This window comes from Barbus barbus (genome assembly GCF_936440315.1).
Source record: "Barbus barbus genome assembly, chromosome: 25".
NCBI lineage: Eukaryota > Metazoa > Chordata > Actinopteri > Cypriniformes > Cyprinidae > Barbus > Barbus barbus.
In genome coordinates, this window is record NC_136753.1 from 18,720,810 (window position 1) to 18,740,975 (window position 20,166).

The 20,166-nt window shown below is 35.0% G+C and overlaps 1 protein-coding gene across 2 annotated transcripts in view; it reads left to right on the top strand.

Annotated features, from left to right (window-relative positions):
- Window positions 1-20,166, top strand: part of LOC306845472 (low-density lipoprotein receptor-related protein 8-like) — a 164,776-nt gene that overhangs the window by 87,083 nt on the left and 57,527 nt on the right. For both annotated transcript variants that reach the window (XM_079378311.1, XM_079378310.1), the window contains exon 4: window positions 8,115-8,243. In XM_079378311.1, coding sequence (XP_079234437.1) covers window positions 8,115-8,243 — 129 coding nt within the window. The remainder of the gene's footprint in view (window positions 1-8,114; window positions 8,244-20,166) is intronic.

A 20,166-nucleotide genomic window follows, 5' to 3' on the forward strand; every position in this document is an offset into this window, starting at 1 on the left:
TAGTGCAAAGACTAAGGGATCTACGATAAGTCACGACAAGGTGGACTTTGCTCATGTGTGTGATTAATGATATGTTTAATCTGGGTGTTTATACAATATACGTCTCTTTTTGCATCGTGAAATGACTGAACTGTTTGTATTTTATTTGATGTGACATCGCTAATATTGAGATTGTTACAATACAATAAGCAGTAATGTTGTGAAATAGAGAGAAAGAATCTGAATCTGTGTAGGCTTTTTTCAAAGAATGGTATGTATCCAAAATCATGGTAATACCATAATATATTTTTCTTTGAGTGATAATAGTCTTTCTTATTTCTGTCAATGTTAAATTATACCATCCTTTTATTACCTCCCCTTAGTGAGATTGTGTGCTGTAATATTGTCTCTGATTGTATTACACTGTATTGTCATCAAAATGTTTATAACCTTCCCGCCAGCTGATTTTCCTGCTGTCATGAGTCTGAGGTGCTTGCTGTCTCTTTCTTGTGTTGTCTTCATTTTCATCCCTTCATTCTGCCATATTTCTTCATCTTCCCCCAACGCTCTGTTGATCTCTGTCCATTTCTATCCATCTCACCTGATTTGTATCAGATTTATTCCCTTATGGGTTGAGTGGTGAAGTGAAGTGGAGACACAGGGGAGTTTTATTGATATAAATGGCAGCTCTCTCCTCATGCCTTACAGAGCAGCCATCTCCTATGGAATATGAAACACTCACACAGTGAATTCGCCTTTCAATTTAATCTTCTTCCCCTGCCTGAATGAATGTAACTGTTGCAATTTTCTGCCTCTCATCAATTTATTACTTTTATATTATTCTAGGTATAATTGATGTCATAATTTTAATCAACTGCTCACCTTATCACTTTGGGTCAAAAAAGTAATTGAATGATAAACTGTTTGAATAATTAAAATCATGCACTAACAATTTAAAGCCGTTAAATACCATTTACACTTCTGTCCAGGAAGGATCTCTGCTCATGACATCAAGTCTTTTCCCCCTCCCAAATAGTATTGAGTGTGTATTGATTTGGTGTTATTAGCTTAATTGGTGCAAAGCACCATGGAGACATATTACTATAGCTTAGCTCTGGTCCACACCGGTTTTCAGCATGTTTTAATTATTTTCTCCCATTCTGCTGCACTGCTTAGAAAATCTATAAACAGGATGTTTTTTTCGCTCTGTCAACTGTTTCAACCTACCATATTTATTTCTCTGTGTCCATAAGCACGACTTCTGGTAATGTGGTATGTTTTATGAATTTTGATTGCCCAGTAATTTGAATGGAGCTCAAGATGTGCTGAAACCCTTTTCTAAGTTTGTTTTCATATTATTTGTTTTTCATTTGTTTTTAAGCTATTTTAACATTGAGCTTATACATTTGATTGTGCAAATCATATTTCATTATTTAGATTGAAACTTGCTGCATTATGAGTCATTAGAACAGTCACATTTTTCCTCAGCTGCAACAGCATTTCTTTGTGAAAATAAAGTATACTTAACTGTATTGAATGCACACTTGTACTTCAAATCTTAAGTCTATTTAAAAAAATAACTACTTGAGGATATAATATTAATGAAATGAAAGACCTCCTAAGTGTACTTAAAGATATACATTAGTACACTTTTAAAACCTTAAAGCAGTTTGTAATGTCAAATTAAATGTTTTACTTTAAAGTACATTTTAAATCATTATGTATTAATATTTCTTTATGGTTTAAAGATGTACACACTTTGATGTGTTGACTTGCATACTAAAGTATGTAAAGTTGATTATAATTTTAACAGTAACTTCATTAAAAATGCATACAGGTTTCAATAGAAATTACATTAAAGTACATTTTAGTTTACAGTTAATGCTTGTCACAACATTCCACAGTGAACTTAAACCATAGTGTATTTCATAGACAATAAATGACAGTTAAGACAATAAAGATGTACTACTTAAGTCAAAAGTTCAGCTAATTGCATTTAATATAAATTTATTAAACTATAATACATTTTTGCTTACACTTATTTTAAGGTGTCCTTGTTACAGTGCTTACTAAATGATTAGGGTTGGGGTGAGGGTTTGATTTAGGGTTAGTTGCATGCAGTTATGCATAATCAATTGTTCTTATAACAGTAATTAGATGTAACGTGTGTAACGAGGACACTGTAAAATAAAGTGTTACCACATTGTGTTTTAATTGCAATTGACGTACAGTTAAGTGTCCAAAAACACTCAGTCAGTTTGCACTTCAGTATTTTCTTCTAAAATATATTTCCTTAAGTACTTTTTAAAAGTATGCAAAGGTAAACTTCTTTTTCCCAAGGGTTGCAGTGCATGCTGGATTATCTTCTCATGTCTTTCTCATTGACAATGATGTACAGTTTGTATAGTATGTAAGAGAAATGTAGCACCTCCCCTTAGCTCCGCTCAGTCCCTCTTTAAATGTTAAAGAGTCGCCAGAAAAATTTATTAGCATAGCAATTTCCTGTCAGGTTAGGACATCAGAATTAATCAGGCTCCCTCATACCATACAAAGCTAAATATGACTGGGAGGTTTCACCATGATAAACTCTTAAATTTCTCCCCCTCTCCCCCCCTCTCAGTGAAGGGACATTAGTGAGGCAGTTAATCAAAATCACATTAGCATATAGTACAGGCACCCTTAGATTATAGTAGCCCAGCCCCACAGGAGCAACGTGGATGGAATGCTGAAGAGATCTTAGCGTTCCTGCTAATGGGATCAGGGCGTTTGGGTTTTAGATGGATTTAGGTCAAAACTAAGCTGGTCATTATACCCACATAGGCGCACACACACGTCTGCATCAGGTTGTTAAAGTGCATTTTTGTTGCATAAATCTGAAATATTTTTCCTTGTTCAGTGGCAAAAGTGTCAATAAAATGGAGACAAAGTGGATCAATGGAGTGAGACGGTTAAGACCATCCTGATTCCCCACAGATTGGTTATTCAGGCTTTGTGTGTGGTGACAACTAGGACTGTCAATATTAGCATGCTAGCACATGAGTTTTCTTTTCATTTGTTTACTGTTTAGTTAAAGGGATAGTAATCTAATAAATTTAATCAGTTCATTTTTTTTACGCATAATTATCGTTTGATAAGGTTTGACCCCAACTTCTTGCCGTCATTGCAGCGTGGAAGGTTATATATCATTGTGTGATAAAGGTAAAGCCGGTGTTTCCAGGGTCGAGGTTTTCCCGCACAATTTGGCTATTTTGAAAATACTGTCGTGGGAAAAATGACAGAGCAGTGGGTTGCGGGTTTTTGGGCTAACGCACTTTTCTAATGTACCACAGCTGCCAAAAGTGTATATAGACAAATAAAAATGAAAATAGATCCTTTTACTCGTGTATTATATTTGGAATGTATACCTGGCAACAGAACGGAAAGGCGATTGTAACTTCACAAACAACGTGAGTTGCAGCCAGAGCAGAAATAAACATGACAACAGCCACTATAGATTATATAAATAATAAACACACGATTACGATAGGATATGGTTTGTATATGATTTACTTGAGATTTGGATATTTTCATAACAATAATAAATGTACATCTGAAATGCTAATTTGTACAGCGATTTAAAAATGATTAGTAAATGGGATATAATATTAATGAACTATTAGAAAGTAATTTAGCATCAGAAAAAAAATTGTGCACTTCAACTGCTATAACCCTCTTGAAACTCTGGGATTGTGGTGCAGAATGCTGCTGGCCTTGACTGTGCTGGACTGAGTTGTATCTGTGGATCAAAAGGGTTCTCCAGAAAGCTGTCGATAAGCACATCGATAGAGCTGCCTCTTCTTGTTGGGCGCCATGTGAGTGTGCAGCCGTCAGCATTTGTGATAAAGGTATATCCACTAAAAGTCCTGGAGGCTCATACTCTGATTAGAAATGACCTTCCCAAGGACTGACACAACTTTTATAGCTAACTTACCCAAACTCTTCCACACCAGCCATACATCTTAATAAGGTTTAATGCTATACTGGTGCAGAGAAGTGAAGTTCAGGCACAGATGTTTATATGACTGAGTCAGCGTTCCAATTCATCCCAAAAGTGTTTACCAGATGGACAGAGAGAGACTACACTACACTTGATTTTGTAACCTTATTAGTTATGGATGTACTGTACTTGAAATAGTCAAACCGTTATTTGTGGGGTGCCCAGATACTTTTCACCATATAGGCTTATGATGCATTTAGGTAAATGAGAAAGGAGTAATGGAAGATGCATCAATGCCCACTTAGTCACGCAGCTTCTCATGACTCACAAGAACATCTGAATTTAGTTGACTGTGAAACTCATCACTCGGACGTTATTGACTGAAACAGCCTCCCTAATATAATGTGGTTTGTGCAAAGCTAATGATTATTTCTTTTAGTGTACTGATGCGCATCTGAGAAAATTTCATTTCCCCTGCTTAGATTAACAATGTTACACCCACACCAAGAAAATGATTTACATTATTAGATAAATATGTTAATCTAATCTCATCCTCTCCCTGTGGTTCTTCCATAACTTCATTTTCCCAGGAGAAATTGCATTGCAGTCGGGATGAGTTGAACTGGTCACAGAGTACGAGTGGAGCTCTGTCTTATTTTGTCTTCATAAAGAAATAAACACATGAATTTGTGCTCAGATTTGCTCTTCAAATGAAGCTTGATGTTGACTGTGCGCATCTCTGCTTTGTTATTGTAGTTTATCCCACTGTCAGTCAGTTTACTATTATTCGCTGAGTGTAGGACCACAGGCTTTGTGTGGTTGTTTGAGTGTCTGTAATCGTCAGGGAGTGCATCAGTCTGAACTCATCATCTTTTGAGTCTGTGCTGACCTCTGGCTCATACTGCCTGAGAGAATGTCTTGAGTTCATCTCTTTCTTACAGTTAAATCCACTGAACATTCATCTATCAGAGCAGTGTGGGTGTTTTTCTGATGCATCTTAGAATTATAGAACAATCAGAGCGAGGTCTTGAGGTAATATTTGCTTCTTCTTACTACTATAATATAATTTCAGTTTTTAAATGTTATATTCTTAACCTGATGATTTATGCTGTCAGTGTGCTAAAACTCTTTGAAGATGCAGGTGTTTCTGAATTCATCCTCTTCACAGCTATACAGCCATCAAGCACCACATCTGTAACAAATAATATTGTAAAATCATATTACAATTGAAAATAAACATTTTCTATTTTTATGTTTTAAAATGTAATTTATTCCTGAATTTTCAGCAGCCCATACGCCAGTCTTCAGTCACATGATCTTTCAGAAATCATTCTAATAAACCGATTTAGTGCTTTAGAAATATGTGTTATTATTATAGATTAAAGTTGTGTCACTTAATATTTTTGTGGAAACACTGATACATTTTTTTCAGGATTCTTTGATTAATAGAAAGTTCAAAAGAAGAGCCTTTATTACAAATATAATTTTTTGTAACAATGTGATCAATTAAATGCATCTTTGCTACATAAAAATATTAAAAAATGCATAAACTCCAAATGTGACCCTGGACCACAAAACCAGGCATAAGTCATTTTCGAAATTGAGATTTATACAAAATCTGAAAGCTGAATAAATAAGCTTTCCATTGATGTATGGTTGTATTGTTATAATAGGACAATATTTGGCTGAGATGCAACTATTTGAAAATCTAAAATCTGAGGGTGCAAAAAAATCTAAATATTGAGAAAATTTCCTTTAAAGCTGTCCAAACGAAGTCCTTAGCAATACATAGTACTAATAAAAAATTAAGTTTTAATATATTTACGGTAAGAAATTTACAAAATATCTTCATGGAATATGATCTTTACTTAATATCCTAATGATTTTTGGCATAAAAGAAAATTCGATAATTTTGACCCATACAATGTATTTTTGGCTATTGCTATAAATATAGGCTATCCGTACTACTTAAGACTGGTTTTGTGGTCCAGGGTCAGACAAATGCATGCAGACAAATCATTGAATTTGTATGTTATGAATTGATTAATTGTTTGAATTATTCCCAAAAGTAAATTTTAGTGACTCTAATGCATTTTCCACTGAAGTTTAAATCAGAGACACTATTAAAACATCTGTCTTAATATTTTCAATAAGGATGGATCACTAAAGGAACTGTAATGAACAGATTTGAGTGCATTAAAATAATCTTGATATTCCCAATGTGTCGTTTATTTTTTACACCGGTTGTGGTGCCTTTACAAAACCTCTGAGAGTATTTTCCTGTGTGAACAAGAGGAAGCCAGGGCTTTATGCGCAATGAATGAAAAGCCCTGTGGGCACAGTAGTCTTCAAGGGTAGCGAGGAGAGAGAGGAGATAAGACAGACTGCATTTCCCATGAGGCTGTGCTATCTCAAGCAGTCAGCCAGACAGTTAGAATGGGTCGTTCAGTTTATTCAGACACACGCTGACAAAGCCAGAAACACGCTTGCATGCTCACACGAAAAGACTGTTCAAACAAACCCACTCTGTCACATACATTTCCCTAGTCGTACACCAACAAGCCTTGCGGTGTTGGGTTAAGCTCTGGCCTTAAACAGGGCTTTTTTTCCTCTGACAGTCTCAGATCCAATATGGCTTCCACAAATGAGGACTGGGCCTCAATTTGCAGAGCCACAATGGCTGTATGCTGATGAAGAGATATCTCAAATGAGATTCACAGCTGTCTTTTTCCCATTTCTTCAGAGAAGGCCATACAATAGTGGAATCCAGTGAGAGACATGGCATTCACTCTTATGATTATAGATAGGGTTCAGGCAACAATGGGCTGCAGACACAGATTCGAGGTGTCAGAGAAGGTGAGAAGGTCTACATAAATCTTCTTTTATACACTGAAAATTACGCAAAAGACTGAAGAATGGGAGTGAGAGAAATCAGTCTGGCTGCTATTGATTTGTAGTTGGGTTCCCAGACATTTAGAGATGTATAATTTATGGAGCTGTCTTGGGAATGCTGTGTGATCTGTGATGAAACTTGAAAATGTTTCAATGGGCTTCGGTTTTGGTTAACAATAAGGCCAGTGGAGATGTCTTATTGAATGCGTGTTTGTGTGATGGGGCTTGTCAAGAAAAAAGAAACTCCATGTAGAAAGCATAATTTTATAACAAGAAAAGATGATGTAAATGTTACTAAACTAAATAGTTTTGCATGTTTTTATCTGTATTTATTTATGAAAAACTCATTGTTCTCTTCATCGCACATCACATGACATTTTATAGCATTTGTTTGAATTCTAATTATTGTGTTTTTTGGAGTTAAGTGAACGGATTATTTTTAAAATGTTTTAATTGCCTTTTGGGGGTTTTAGTCTTTTTTTCATATGGATTATTTAAATGTGGCCTTGGTGGTACATTGTTTAATATTTGTGTAAAAGTTTTACATTGAAAATAATTACAAATTATAAAAATGTTATCATTTATTTAGTCTTATTTTTTGTTTTATTTAATTTTTTTTTTTTTGAAAGAAAAATCTTTTTATTCAAGATGTGTTAAATTGTGTGAAATCAAGTGACCAAGACATTTACAGTATTACAAATTTTAAATAAACGCTCAATACAGCATTTTATAATAGATTTGTATAGTTATTGTATTTTTCTAATAACTTTCTATTCACCAAAGGATCCTGAAAAACTGTATCACGGTTTTCACAAATATATTAATCAGCACGTTTTCAACATTATTGATTAGAAGAATTTTTTTCTTGAGCACCAAATGATTCCTGAAGGGTCATGTGACTCTGAAGACTGAAGTAAAGGCTACAGAAAATTCAGCTTTAACATCACAGACATAAATTTAGTTATTTTAAACTATAATATTTCACAATATTAATGTTTTTACTTTATTTCTGATCAGTAGTAAGCTTTAGACTTCTTTCCAAAAACATTTAAAAAAATTATACACACCCCAAACCTTTTAATAGTATTGTATGTACAGATGATATTTACATCATCTTCGAAATTTCATTTTTTATGAAAATTTGTCATTGTGTTGTGTATTTCAAAGGTTGGAACCCTATATTGACCAATCAGCATCTTGGAATACGCCTATTAGCATTAGCTGATATTTTATTTCTCAAACATCTCTCTGTTGCTTTCATTCATAGGTCGACAGACTTGTCCACCAGAGAAGTTTGACTGTGGCGGCTCGACGAGCAAATGCGTGTCTTTGTCATGGCGCTGCGATGGTGAACAGGACTGTGAAAATGGAGCAGATGAGGAGCAGTGTGCTGCAGGTGAGTCCAGGGAGGAAAGAGAAAGAAAGAGGAAATCGCTAAAAATAGGTCCTGTCTGGATAATGCACAGTCAGGCTTCAGTGAGGGGTGTGTGTGAACTTAATGGAGTGGAGGTGGTGTGTGTGTGTGTGTGTGTGTGTGTGTGTGTGTGTGAAGCACATGAAACACACCAATCTTTGATGTTACCGTAGCTGATGGTCCTTTCATCATGTCCCCCTGATGCACAGGGTAGATATTACAGAAATCTCTGGATCTTAAAAAAGTGGGCTGGTTTTTTGTGGTCAGACCCCCAGCAGTTAGTTCTTGCATTGATGGATTGCCACAGTGGGTGAGAATGAAAATGTGTTATGACTATAAATAAAATAGAAATTCTGCTTACACACGCACTTTCTCGCACTCCTTTCCTCTTGCTCTCACACACACAATATTCCGGCTGCCAAATACAGGTATTTCAATTTACTATTAGATTATAAACCAGTATTGATTTTACTTTGCTCTTTGACATGCAACCTATACAAGCATTGATTCTCCAACTACCTCTTTTATGGAAAGATTATGTATTATATATTTGGCCTTTTGAAGCCCTTCAGGATCTTTGTCATTATAACAAACTCCTGATGTACTGCTGAAGAGGTCATGGATAAAAGCAAACTCAGCATTTTAAATCCATGGCAGAGCACCTGAGAATATGCTGGTTTGTTTAATATGGCTAAATAGTTTCTGTACTGCAGACTTAGTCACCTGTTGTTGATAATATAACAGTAGGTATATTGCTGTTTTTGCCCATTTTTTTGCCCTTAAGATCGCGTGTGCGCGTGCGCGTGTGTGTGTGTGTGTGTGTGTGTGTGATGGATTCAAGTATTACAATACAATATATAATATTAGCAATTCTAAAGAATAAATATTTACCTTTCAAAGGTTTGGGATTAGTAAGATTTTTTTAATTTACACTTTTATTCAGCAAGGATACATTAAATTGATCAAAACTTACAGTAAAGACATAATGTTATAAAATGTTATAAATGGCATAATGTTATTTAAAAAATAGTAAAAAGTGAATGCTGTGTTTCAGAAATTTCTATTCATTAAAGATTGTGGTTTCCACAAAAAATATTAAGCAGCACTACTATTTTCAACATTTATAATAAAATTAAATGTTTCTTGGGTACCAAATAAGCATATTAGAATGATTTCTGAAAGATCTTCGAAGACTGGAATAATGGCAGCAGAAAATTCAGCTTTGCCATTACAGGAATAAATTGTTTTAAAAATTGTAAATAAAAAAAAAATTAAATGAATTAAATATATAAAATTTAATAAATGGAATATTTAACATTATAACTGTTTTTACTTTATTTTTGATCAAATAAATGCATCCTTGGTGAGCATTAGAGACTTTTTTTGAAAACTTCCCAAACTTTTGAACAGTTATAGGTACTTCTGAATAATAGTGGCAGTGAGTTTAGTATTTAGACACAATCCCATAGTGGGACTGTTGTTTTTCAGTAAATGACGAAGAAACTCTCTGAGTGAGACTTTTTAATGACCAATTTATTTATAAATGAATTCCAGGATTTTTAATAAAATTAAGTAATTTGAAATTTTTATATGAAAGAATTTAATTCATCAAAGTCACACAGAACAAAATGAAGCAGTTTTGATTTGATGCTTTGAGTATGACACATTTAAAGGTGTTAAACATTTAAATAATATCAGTTTTTATAAATGCAATTAAATCAAACAATGAATTGAATAGTTTCAATTTTCTTCATGAAATTCCATTTTTTTTCTTGAAGATTTGTGCATCTAAAATTAGTGAGACATCAGAAGCTCTCTATTGGTTGCTGTTGCATTGTCAATTTAAATGTAACAATTGTTTGTGTTTCTCTTTACATTTCAAAACCTAAATATGAGATCACACGCTAAAGGATGTAAAGAGATTATTGTGTTTCTGTGTTGACCATTATCTACAAAATACATATTTCACAATTGAATTGCCCTGTTGTGTTCATATGTAATTATCCTGCCTATTATCCAGCCTTGACGTGTGCTTTTCATATCTCCAAACACAGCCGAGCGAAATCTCTTGTCCTTGTGTCACTACAGGCTTACGCTTTCTCTTATACTTAATCATGTAATAATGAAATACAGGACACGTCTTTCAACTCCAGCTCGATCTTTTATGGTTTTCCATTTTCTGACTATTAGCACTATGATTAGCACCGTGACAGCGTTTGTTTATCTCTGTGGATTTATGGTTGTGATTTGTGTGTCGCACGGTCCTGCGCTGAACTGGAAAATAAGAGCATTAACATCACTGTAATATTTCACCGTGCTGCTGATTATAATTGATTTCCTGCTTGATGTCTGGTCCTGAGACTTCTATTTTTTATTCTAGAATAACCTACAGGACTGATCCTTTTGATTTATAATTGAAGGCGTTAAGGCACGGCCTATGAATACATATTACTTTTAATGCAGTTCAGCCCATAACTTTTGAAGAATCATGTTTCACAAAAAATTACATTTCAAATCCTTTTCAAATCAGTCACCTTTACGCGAACCTGAAGCTCATCAGTCAGGCGTGACACAGAGGATAGAACAGTATTGATTGTAGTACTTTTTGGATTTTGCTCATTTATTATGAAAAATGTTTAGCCAGAACCTTGGCGGTTTTGCATCTTTAAAAATATATATTTGATTTATTGTAAATACATATATTACCATTTCTTTACTCCTACCATTTTTATCACTACATTTAAAAACCTTAATATTTTTGTGGAAACCATAATACGTTATTTTCAGGATTCTTTGAATATAAATGTCAGAACAACAGTATTTATTTTAAATAGAAATCATTATGAATGTTTTACAGTCACTCTTGATTAATTTAACGCATCTTTGATAAATAAAAAATCTTTATTCTTGTAATTTAAAAACACTTACTTTTTAAGTATAGTGTAAAAAAAATTATTGAATTTTATGGTTCTAAAACCTAAAATGACATATAGTAATGTAAACATTTTTACTTACATTTTTACACAAACTTATTTTAAGGCATTGAGTTTTAATAATTAATAATTATCCTCAGTATAACAATTTGTAATGGTGACAATCAACAAACATTATTATGTAATAAGATGTGTTTAAGATCACTGCACAACAACAACAGAACAACAGTAAAAATAAAGTCAGCAAGCAGCAAAACATTAACCGCATAATTTATTTGTCATGCTTCAGTGTTCTTCACAAATCTTAGTACCTTGTGGGCTGGATGAAAGCTAATAGTCTTTTTACAGAGCATTATACATAATGCTAAAAACATAATACAGTGCTTTCATTTGCTGAATGGGTCAGCAGTGCACTTTTAGTGGGTTTACCAGACTCCACACATACATCTAAAACCTGCTGCACCCACAAAGCCATTTGCAGTGTACTAAAGGTTGGAAGATTTACATAAAACATATCTTGGGGAGTCACAGACGTGAATAATATACCTCCTAACATCACATTCCAATTTTTGTAGAAGAAAGGCACTATTTGCCCTCAAACTCAGCTGTGTCCTTTTGCTCTCTCTCTCTCTTTCCCATCTATTACCTTAATCTCCAGATACACTGCGAAGGAAGCTTTTAAGTATAAATTATTATCGGTAACCTGCATTAAAAATGCACAATCAAAGTGCCCTTTGCTCTTGTGGAAGCCCTATGAAGAAAATTTAAAAGGTTTTAATTTCTGAAACTGCGTTTCGGCAGAGAGAGGAACCCCTGCTGAGGCAGAGCTGTGGCGTTTAGCTCATTATGAGGGAGGAGTTTCATGACGCGGGGGAAAAAAGCATTGAAGGCTCAAACGTGTGAAGTTAAATTGCTGGTTGCATATATTCTTAATAATTAATCCACATTTTTGTGTTTATAAGGTGCTGTGCCGTATAAACACAAACATGCTTTTTTGACTTTAAAAGTGCTTTATATTATTCATAGTTGTTGAATTTCAAAGCTTTAAACACTAAACGCAAAAGAAGATATTCTGAAGCTTGGAAGAGCCAGGACATTTAGAAAATATATATTACTCCAATTATATGCATCTGTAAGAAGAAAGTCATATATATATATATACACCTAGGATAGCTTCAGGGTGAGTAAATCATGGGGTAATTTTCATTTTCAGGTGAACTGTGCCTTTAATGCTCTCGCTGAGCCATAATGTTTAGGTCACTTCTAGAGCACAGAAATGGTGCGAAATATGTGTCAGTTAATTCAAGTCATGTCCCTCAGTTGATTTGCTAGCACTGCACCTGGACAAGAAAAGCAGAGATCTCACAAGCTGTCAGTTTCCAAAAGTGCCACTAAATGTTCATTGTGGTTACTACTGCACCGAGTAAAGGTTCACAGGATGTGATTGTTATTCTTGTGGACAGAACAAGATTAAGCTCTCAAACAGAAGAGTGACAACCATATTTATCTGCAGTGTGTACATGGCAATTAAAAATTGATGACTTCCAGTCACTTTGTCGCTGCAAATGTGTAAACATGTCTTCAAGCGATATCTCTGTTTTTTGTAAGAATAAAGATCATTTTTATTGGTGCCTGTCAGCTCCTTTAATGCGTATTAAATGCTGGAGTGTTTGTTTTATGCTGTAATATAATTGTATTTTAATTATCACAGTTAGATTTGTGTCACGCTGTGGGTGATATTATCCTTGAGATCTGACTCTCTCTCTTTATCTCATTCTATGTCCCCACTTTTGCCTCTCATTGTACATCCATAGAGATAAATGTACCGCACAGACACCCACTTGATTCCAGCAGACACTAATTAGGAGAAATACTAAAACATGCTAAAGCAATAAAAAAGAGATTACAGTGTGAAACTCTAGAGTATATAGACTTCTGTATTGGAATTTTAACCATTATGAGAATTTTACATATTTCTCCAAACTAATCAGTGGTCTCCAAACAGACTCTTAATTTAGCTAAACATTTCTAATTTTACTTCACAATTAAGTTCTGCATTCTCTTCATGTAACATATTAGAAGACCATAGTGAAAGCTTATTTGAACTGAAGATCCTTTTTTATGCATTTCCTTAATTTCTGTAAATATACACCTAATATTTCCGTCCAGAGAATTTCTTTCACATATTATATTTTCTGAAGCTTTGAACGAAGTGAAATGCTAATGCTAAATTTACACCTGGCATGCGCTTGACTCGATATCTCTGCAAGCCCTTTTATTGCTTGGAGAAGAGTTGCTTTGTCAAAGCTTGCGGTCGAACCCTTCCCATCTCAAGGAAGAGATGAACTCCAGAACTGGATGCAGAAATAGATTCCTATTCCCTCTCCTCTTCCTCTATCCGATCCACACACCTCTTCTTTGTCTTCTTCCGCTTCTTACTCTTTTCACCAGGGTCCTCATTATTTTCTTGCTCTAAATATATACACATATGACTTTTATGCTTTGCGAAGTCATGATAGTTGTGTGGGAAATTTAGTAAATTGAATATCCTGTGCTGTGTGCATCACTGCACTTTTGGTATATGGTGCTATGTTTTGAGAGCTTTATGATCTTCAAAGCAACAACTTTGGAATAAATTACATTTACAAGAAATTTTAATAGAAAAGTTGTTTTAAATTGTAATATTTCACAATATTACACTTCTTACTGTGTCTTACCGTCCCCTAAAGTTTGAACAGCAGTGTACACTGGAAATTTGACCTACATTCAATATTTATAACCGAATTGCTCATGAAAATTAAACATAGATGTGAAGTTACACTTGCAGCTCACACAGGGTTAGAGGAAGGTCACAGTTGCAGTGTGCAGTTGCAGTGTGCATAACTGCTAGCACTGAAAAGTGAGCGTGTTTACTATGACAGGTACTCGACTGTGAGCTCATTTTCATGTAGCTAGTTTTGCCACACACCAGAGCCTTTTCAATCAATTAAGATTGAATGGAAATTGCAGTCATGCACTGAGGCGTGTAATGTCGATCATTGCCTTGATGACTGAGATCAGATAAGAGAAGCGAGGGAAGCTGGTGACACCTAGTAGATCCTAATGTGGGAGGATTTGAAGTGCACAGATACAGATAAAAATACTGAAATGGAAGGATGAAACCAGGAAAGATGGAAAAGAGAAACACGTGAACCGGTCTGTTAGGTAGTGGTGAAAGAGTTTATGTTTTGGGAGTATGTACAATATGCATATGCACGGTTGTTTGAGTTTATGTTAGTGTGTTATTTTTGCTGTTCTTGGTAAGTCTACAAGCAAACAGTCTTCTGTGTCCTATTTCATATATAAAACGTTCTGTAACACTTTACTAATTTAGCAGCAAATTGGGAGTTATCTGTCTGTCTGTCAGTCATTTAATTAAATGGCTCACTGTTTAGTACAATTTCTATAATAATTTTATAAAGTCATTTATTCCTGTAACGGCAAAGCTTAATTTTCAAAAGGATTTTTATCAAGATTCTTTTATTGAATAGGAAATTCAAAAGAACATTTATTCAAATTAGCAGCTTTTTGTTACAATTAAAATATAACAGATAAAGGTCATGGGACCAGAACATTGTGAATAAATTTATTTTTGATACATTTTCAAGCAGTAATAATGTGTGAGATTCATTCATTTTTGCTTTGATGCAACAGTGTAAAAGAAAAAAAAAAATCTTACTGACCCCAGCCCAGCATTTTGAAAAGTGATGTAAATATTTGATTAAATAATTTTACTTAATAAATATATATTTTTTATTTATATATATCATAGTAATATATCATTTTATTATTGATGTAGTTTTAAAAATATGTTTTGAATGTATAATGTAATATATTTATGAATACATTTGGAATCTTGAATGATTTATCTCAAAATTGTTGCAGTGAATTTTGAGCATGCCTTGCCTATTAAGAATGTCTTTTTAGGCAGCTCACTAGGATTTGGGAGCTTCTGTCTTTCTCGCTTCTTTGCTTTTGCTTTCCATTTCCATTCCCAGGCTTTAGCACTTCCTCTGGGTGCTGTGAAAATTCTCATCACTGAAAAACACAACCTCTCACCACCTACAACACTCAGCCTCTGCTGTACCACAGAGGAGGGCTGTAATAATTTAGTATTACAATATCTGCTGAAGCATTTCCTCAAGGGAGATTGAGAGGGGCTAGATGCTACCCAAGAATATCTATTAATCTGATTATATCAGTATCCGCAGGATTATTACTGACAGCTAATGTGATTACGGCAAATATTAAATCTGTCTTCATGCATCCATGTAAAATTATAATTACAGCACTGGCAGAAAGTGTAAGCTGCACTATGTTTTAGATATTTATTCGTGTGATTGTTGTTTTTGGTGTTCATTTATTTCCTGGGTGACATTGAAGCTAATGAATTCTGAGATGTGCGGTCTGATATATGCTAGTCCCCTGATTGAAGCAAACAGGAACTGAACATGATTCCCAGTGAAATTAATGAATCATTTGCTTTTTGATAATGCCAGAATGAATGTTTGGTTCATTTCATATCAACAAATCTGATGCCTTTTATTCTGTTCTGGAATATTTTGTGTACGCAGGTTATGCCGTCTATACAGGGAAGCTTTTGCCCTTTTGTGCTTTATGTGGGTGGGAATATTGGCTGTACTCAGCACACAGTTGCATAGGCTGAGGTGCTTGCACCCGTGTAATGCCAAGCGCTATGCTCAACCTCTTCTATCCCCTGACAATAGCCTGATATTTCTCTTTCATCTGCACTGCCATTTGCTGATCCACCCAGAGGTAATGCCCCCCTACCCCTGGTCAACATATAGCCACACTTCAGCAGGTGTGAAAATGTCTTTCCTTTCACCTTAAACAGTTGAAGGCTTGGTGCAGAGAGGTTTGTCCAGAACGCTCTGCTCTAAATGAATTTGTTGCACAGAGGGGTCAATCATTTTCCAAACTGTATAATAGAGATTGAGACCATTTCTGCACTGTAAAAAGGAACTTGCACTTGTTAACTTGTGGAGCGCTTTATGATTTTCTTGAGCCAGGTTGGGTTATCGGACCAATAAAACAAACTTTATTGGTATTAACCAATTTATATCAGTCGATTCAGTCATATTGACTCATTTCTTTGAGTTGGGGAAAACTAGTAGATGCCAATACATTAAGCACATTTTAGGTTAAATTAAAGTCCTATGAAATCAAAATGGTAGTTTTTTGGCTTTTAGTTGATTTATATACCCCTAAATTCACTTTAAGCAGGTCATGTGCTTTTCATATTTGGCAGATGCTAAATGTATGTTAAGCAAAGAAGAATAAAGATGCTGTTTACACAATTGTAGACCTATTACCGTAAATACATGTTAAACACTTTACTCCAACTATTAAATAGCTGTAAGGCACTTTATTTCTGCTTTTTGAACTTATTCATTATTTTTCTTTAAAAAAAAATGCTTGGTTTTAATAACAGATTTAGTATAAATAGCCTCTTTTTCTTCTTGGAAAATGGAGCACAAAATTTGACGACTCATCTGGCACTGTACAGGTTTTTGTCCAATCAGATGGTCTCTAGAATGTGCCTCCCACTCATATCATCTGCAGACTAGTGTGGTTGATAGCTGTGGTGTAACTAATGCTAATTGGCTATTTAAAAAAACAAACAGTTCCTTCAGTGTATCCTGTCAAAATTTTCTGCTCCCATTGGAAATGCATCAAAACCTTTATTTACAGTGTGATTTCACAGAGTTTTATTGAAACAGTAGCTCACTGCCGGAGTTCTATTACTGGTTTATTTTCCTCACACAAGAAGAGTCATATACCAGAGTTGCCAAACAAAATGTCTTATTCCTTCTAACCTCGTAACTGACTAATGAAACCAAACTAAGGGCTTACAGAATTACTGGCCTGAACTAATTCCCTGTCCTCTTCAGTTTCTCTTTCTTGCTGGTATATCCTCTTTTCCTTATGTTGTGCCTGCAGGCGCTGTTGCCAGCACTGGGAAAAGCTTCATGAGGGGGATCTCATCCAAAGCACCACAATCTTTAGCTGCCTTTAGTATGTTTGTGGCACCACGTCCCCTCAGCTCAGTGCATCATGGTTACAGTCTTTCTCCCCGGAGGAGGCTAGTCTTTCTCTGTGATACGGGATACTATAATATTATGAGCTGATGGAGGACAGTGGTGAATGCACCATTAACTCTATGCTGACTTAGTACCTCGGGCCATTTGCTGAGCAAAGCCTGAGCCTCAGCACTAAAGCTGCCCCCGGTGGCTTGTTCTTACAGATATGGGGTGGTCATTTAAATTGAAATATCTTTGGTTGAAGTATTGTTAAAAATATTCTAGTCTTCTTATACATTGCTTTTAAAGGTGAAGTCTGTATTTGTATACATATGAAAATGCTTTCTTCTTTTTAATTTCAATGCATTTCATTTAATTTGGAGAGTTCGCACAAATGCAAGTATGATATTGCTTTTATATAACAGTTCAATAAGTAAGCTGATATTGCATAACCTACAGTTGTCTATTTTTATTCTGCTAATGAAAAGAATTCCAGACAAAACTAGAATCAACTTTGTGCATCGCTGAGTAAACCCACCGTAGTAGATCAGAATAAATCAAGTGTATTTGAGAAAATTGACTGAATGAATGATTCACTGACTCAAGACAGTTATTTGTTTGTTACTGAATGAGTCAGTGTTTTTTTTATTAAGAATTGGTTGTATTGAATGATTCAGTGACTCGCATGTAAAAACAATCTCTTGTTTCTTTCCTAAATTAATCCGTGTTTTGAACAAATTGGTTGAATGACCCACTCATAAAGACATCCACTTGTCACCACCTACTGGTGCATTTATTTAATTTATAGAAAAAGTTACTTAAAAATCATGAAATGTTTTTGGAAAGTTGCAATACTGCAGTATTTTATAATGGCTATGAATGCAGCTTTGCTGACCTTGTGTTGACTGAGAGACTACATGGAATATTTGACAGGAACTAATACATGACACAAAAACATATAGTATATATATGATATATCATGCATTATACAACAGTTAGTTCCTGTCAAAAATTCAGTGTAGTCTTTCAATTAACAAAAGGACAGAAAATCTGCATGTTTTTCTTTCACATTCAGTTCTGCTATATATTTTTCAGCCCTCTGTTGTTTACTTCAAGGTCACAGAGATCTTGTTAATGTAAAGCCCAATCTACTACCTGTCTGTTGTTGGTCCGGGGAATGAGTATTTGACATTGGTCAGTGGAATTCAATTGACCTGCTTTGAGCTTTTCCTTTCCGCTCTTTTAAACCCTATTCACTGTTGTGCCTGACCTCTAAACTAGATAGCATCAAAATCCACACAGCAGAGATATATCAGCAGCCTTTGAATGACAAAGTCAATCTGGCTCAGGGCAGCATGTGTTTGCTACTCTTTTATGCTTCTGTAACATTGGGAAAGGTGGAAATCCATCTAATCTAAACTGTTTGTAAAGAACCAGATCGATATGTTTGTCTGTTTATTTCATTACTGACATTTCGGGCATTTGTTTGGTCCGAAGACATTAGTTAGTCAAAAATATTAGTCAGAAATGTAAAATTGTAACTTCTTTGGTAGCAGTTGTGGTCAGTTTTGTGACGGTATATTTTGGTTGCTCATGCTAATATACTTAGAAATTACATTTTTACATTTTGTGAAGAACATTTTAGACCTTGCTTATGAAAGAGATAAAGATGCTAACATGCTAAATGTTAAATAGCATATGGGTGCGAATCTTTTTTTATTTTCTTTTTTTGGCAGATTGATTACCATTTGTATAACCACAGTTTTCCTTCAAATACAATGGTAAACTATGGTTAATATAGCCAAACCATGGTCATTTTGTTGTTACCTTGATTTAACTACAATAATCATGTTTTTTTTTAACCATGGTTAATTTTCTTAAGGTAGGGTGTTTTAACACGAGTTGCAGTTTCTAGGATGTTCTTGTTGGTTGTTAGGGCATTTCAAGATGGTTGTTGGGATATTTTGAGTGGTGGTTTACTTGCCCAGTAAACAACCTCTTGTCCCTAGAAATGGTTTGGGTCCTTTCTTCAATGTAACACTTAGCAAGCACTGCTAATCAATGTTAAGTGTAGATTTATTTAGTATGTGAATTTATTTTATACATCCAATTCACACCTTCTGCAAGTGTATTGAGCTCCTTTTCATTCCAGCTGGAATGTGACAGTCAGTCTGAGTTCACTGGTGGTCCATGTTTGTTCTGTTCCTCTCTGAGAGGATGTTGTTTTAAGCTGCTGTTTACATCACAGGCCTAGCACCCTTTCATTTTGACTACTGCCCTTCTTGTCCCACAAGAGATGAGAAGGGTCAACCAATCCAATATCCCCTGCTTAGAGCAAACACAACCTTCCTTCACATACACTGTACACACACAAGAACCTTGTTGGCTAATCAGCTTTGCAAAAACACAATTAGCATCATATCTCATTGAGCATTACTGTAATTGGCTTCAAAAGCAACCAGCGTAGGTAGCAGAAATATGAAATACAAATCAGCTAAAGTGTCATGAACAACAAGAATGACCTTTCTGTGAGCAGCACAAATAACATTGATTTTGAGTCCGGCAATACAATTTTGATAATGTCACCGTTATGATGGTAAAAGTGTTTTATGAGCCCCAGCTGCTCTTTGCAAATAGTTTGCATATTTACAGGTTTATCGACGCAAAGTCACAAAAAAGTCAGGATCGATTTCTTTCATATCCCATCCACTCAAATGTGTTCATACCTGATCACATGCTCGTAAGCCATTTCAGATCCTTTTACAAAACTAGCCTTGCAGCTCTTCGGGTCGGTTATTCCGGTGGGGTGGGTGACCCCATTAAAGAATGGACCGGCGTTTACTACAACACAGTTAAGCCCATTTAGTGTCTGCCGCCAGTGTGGGGCTGAAG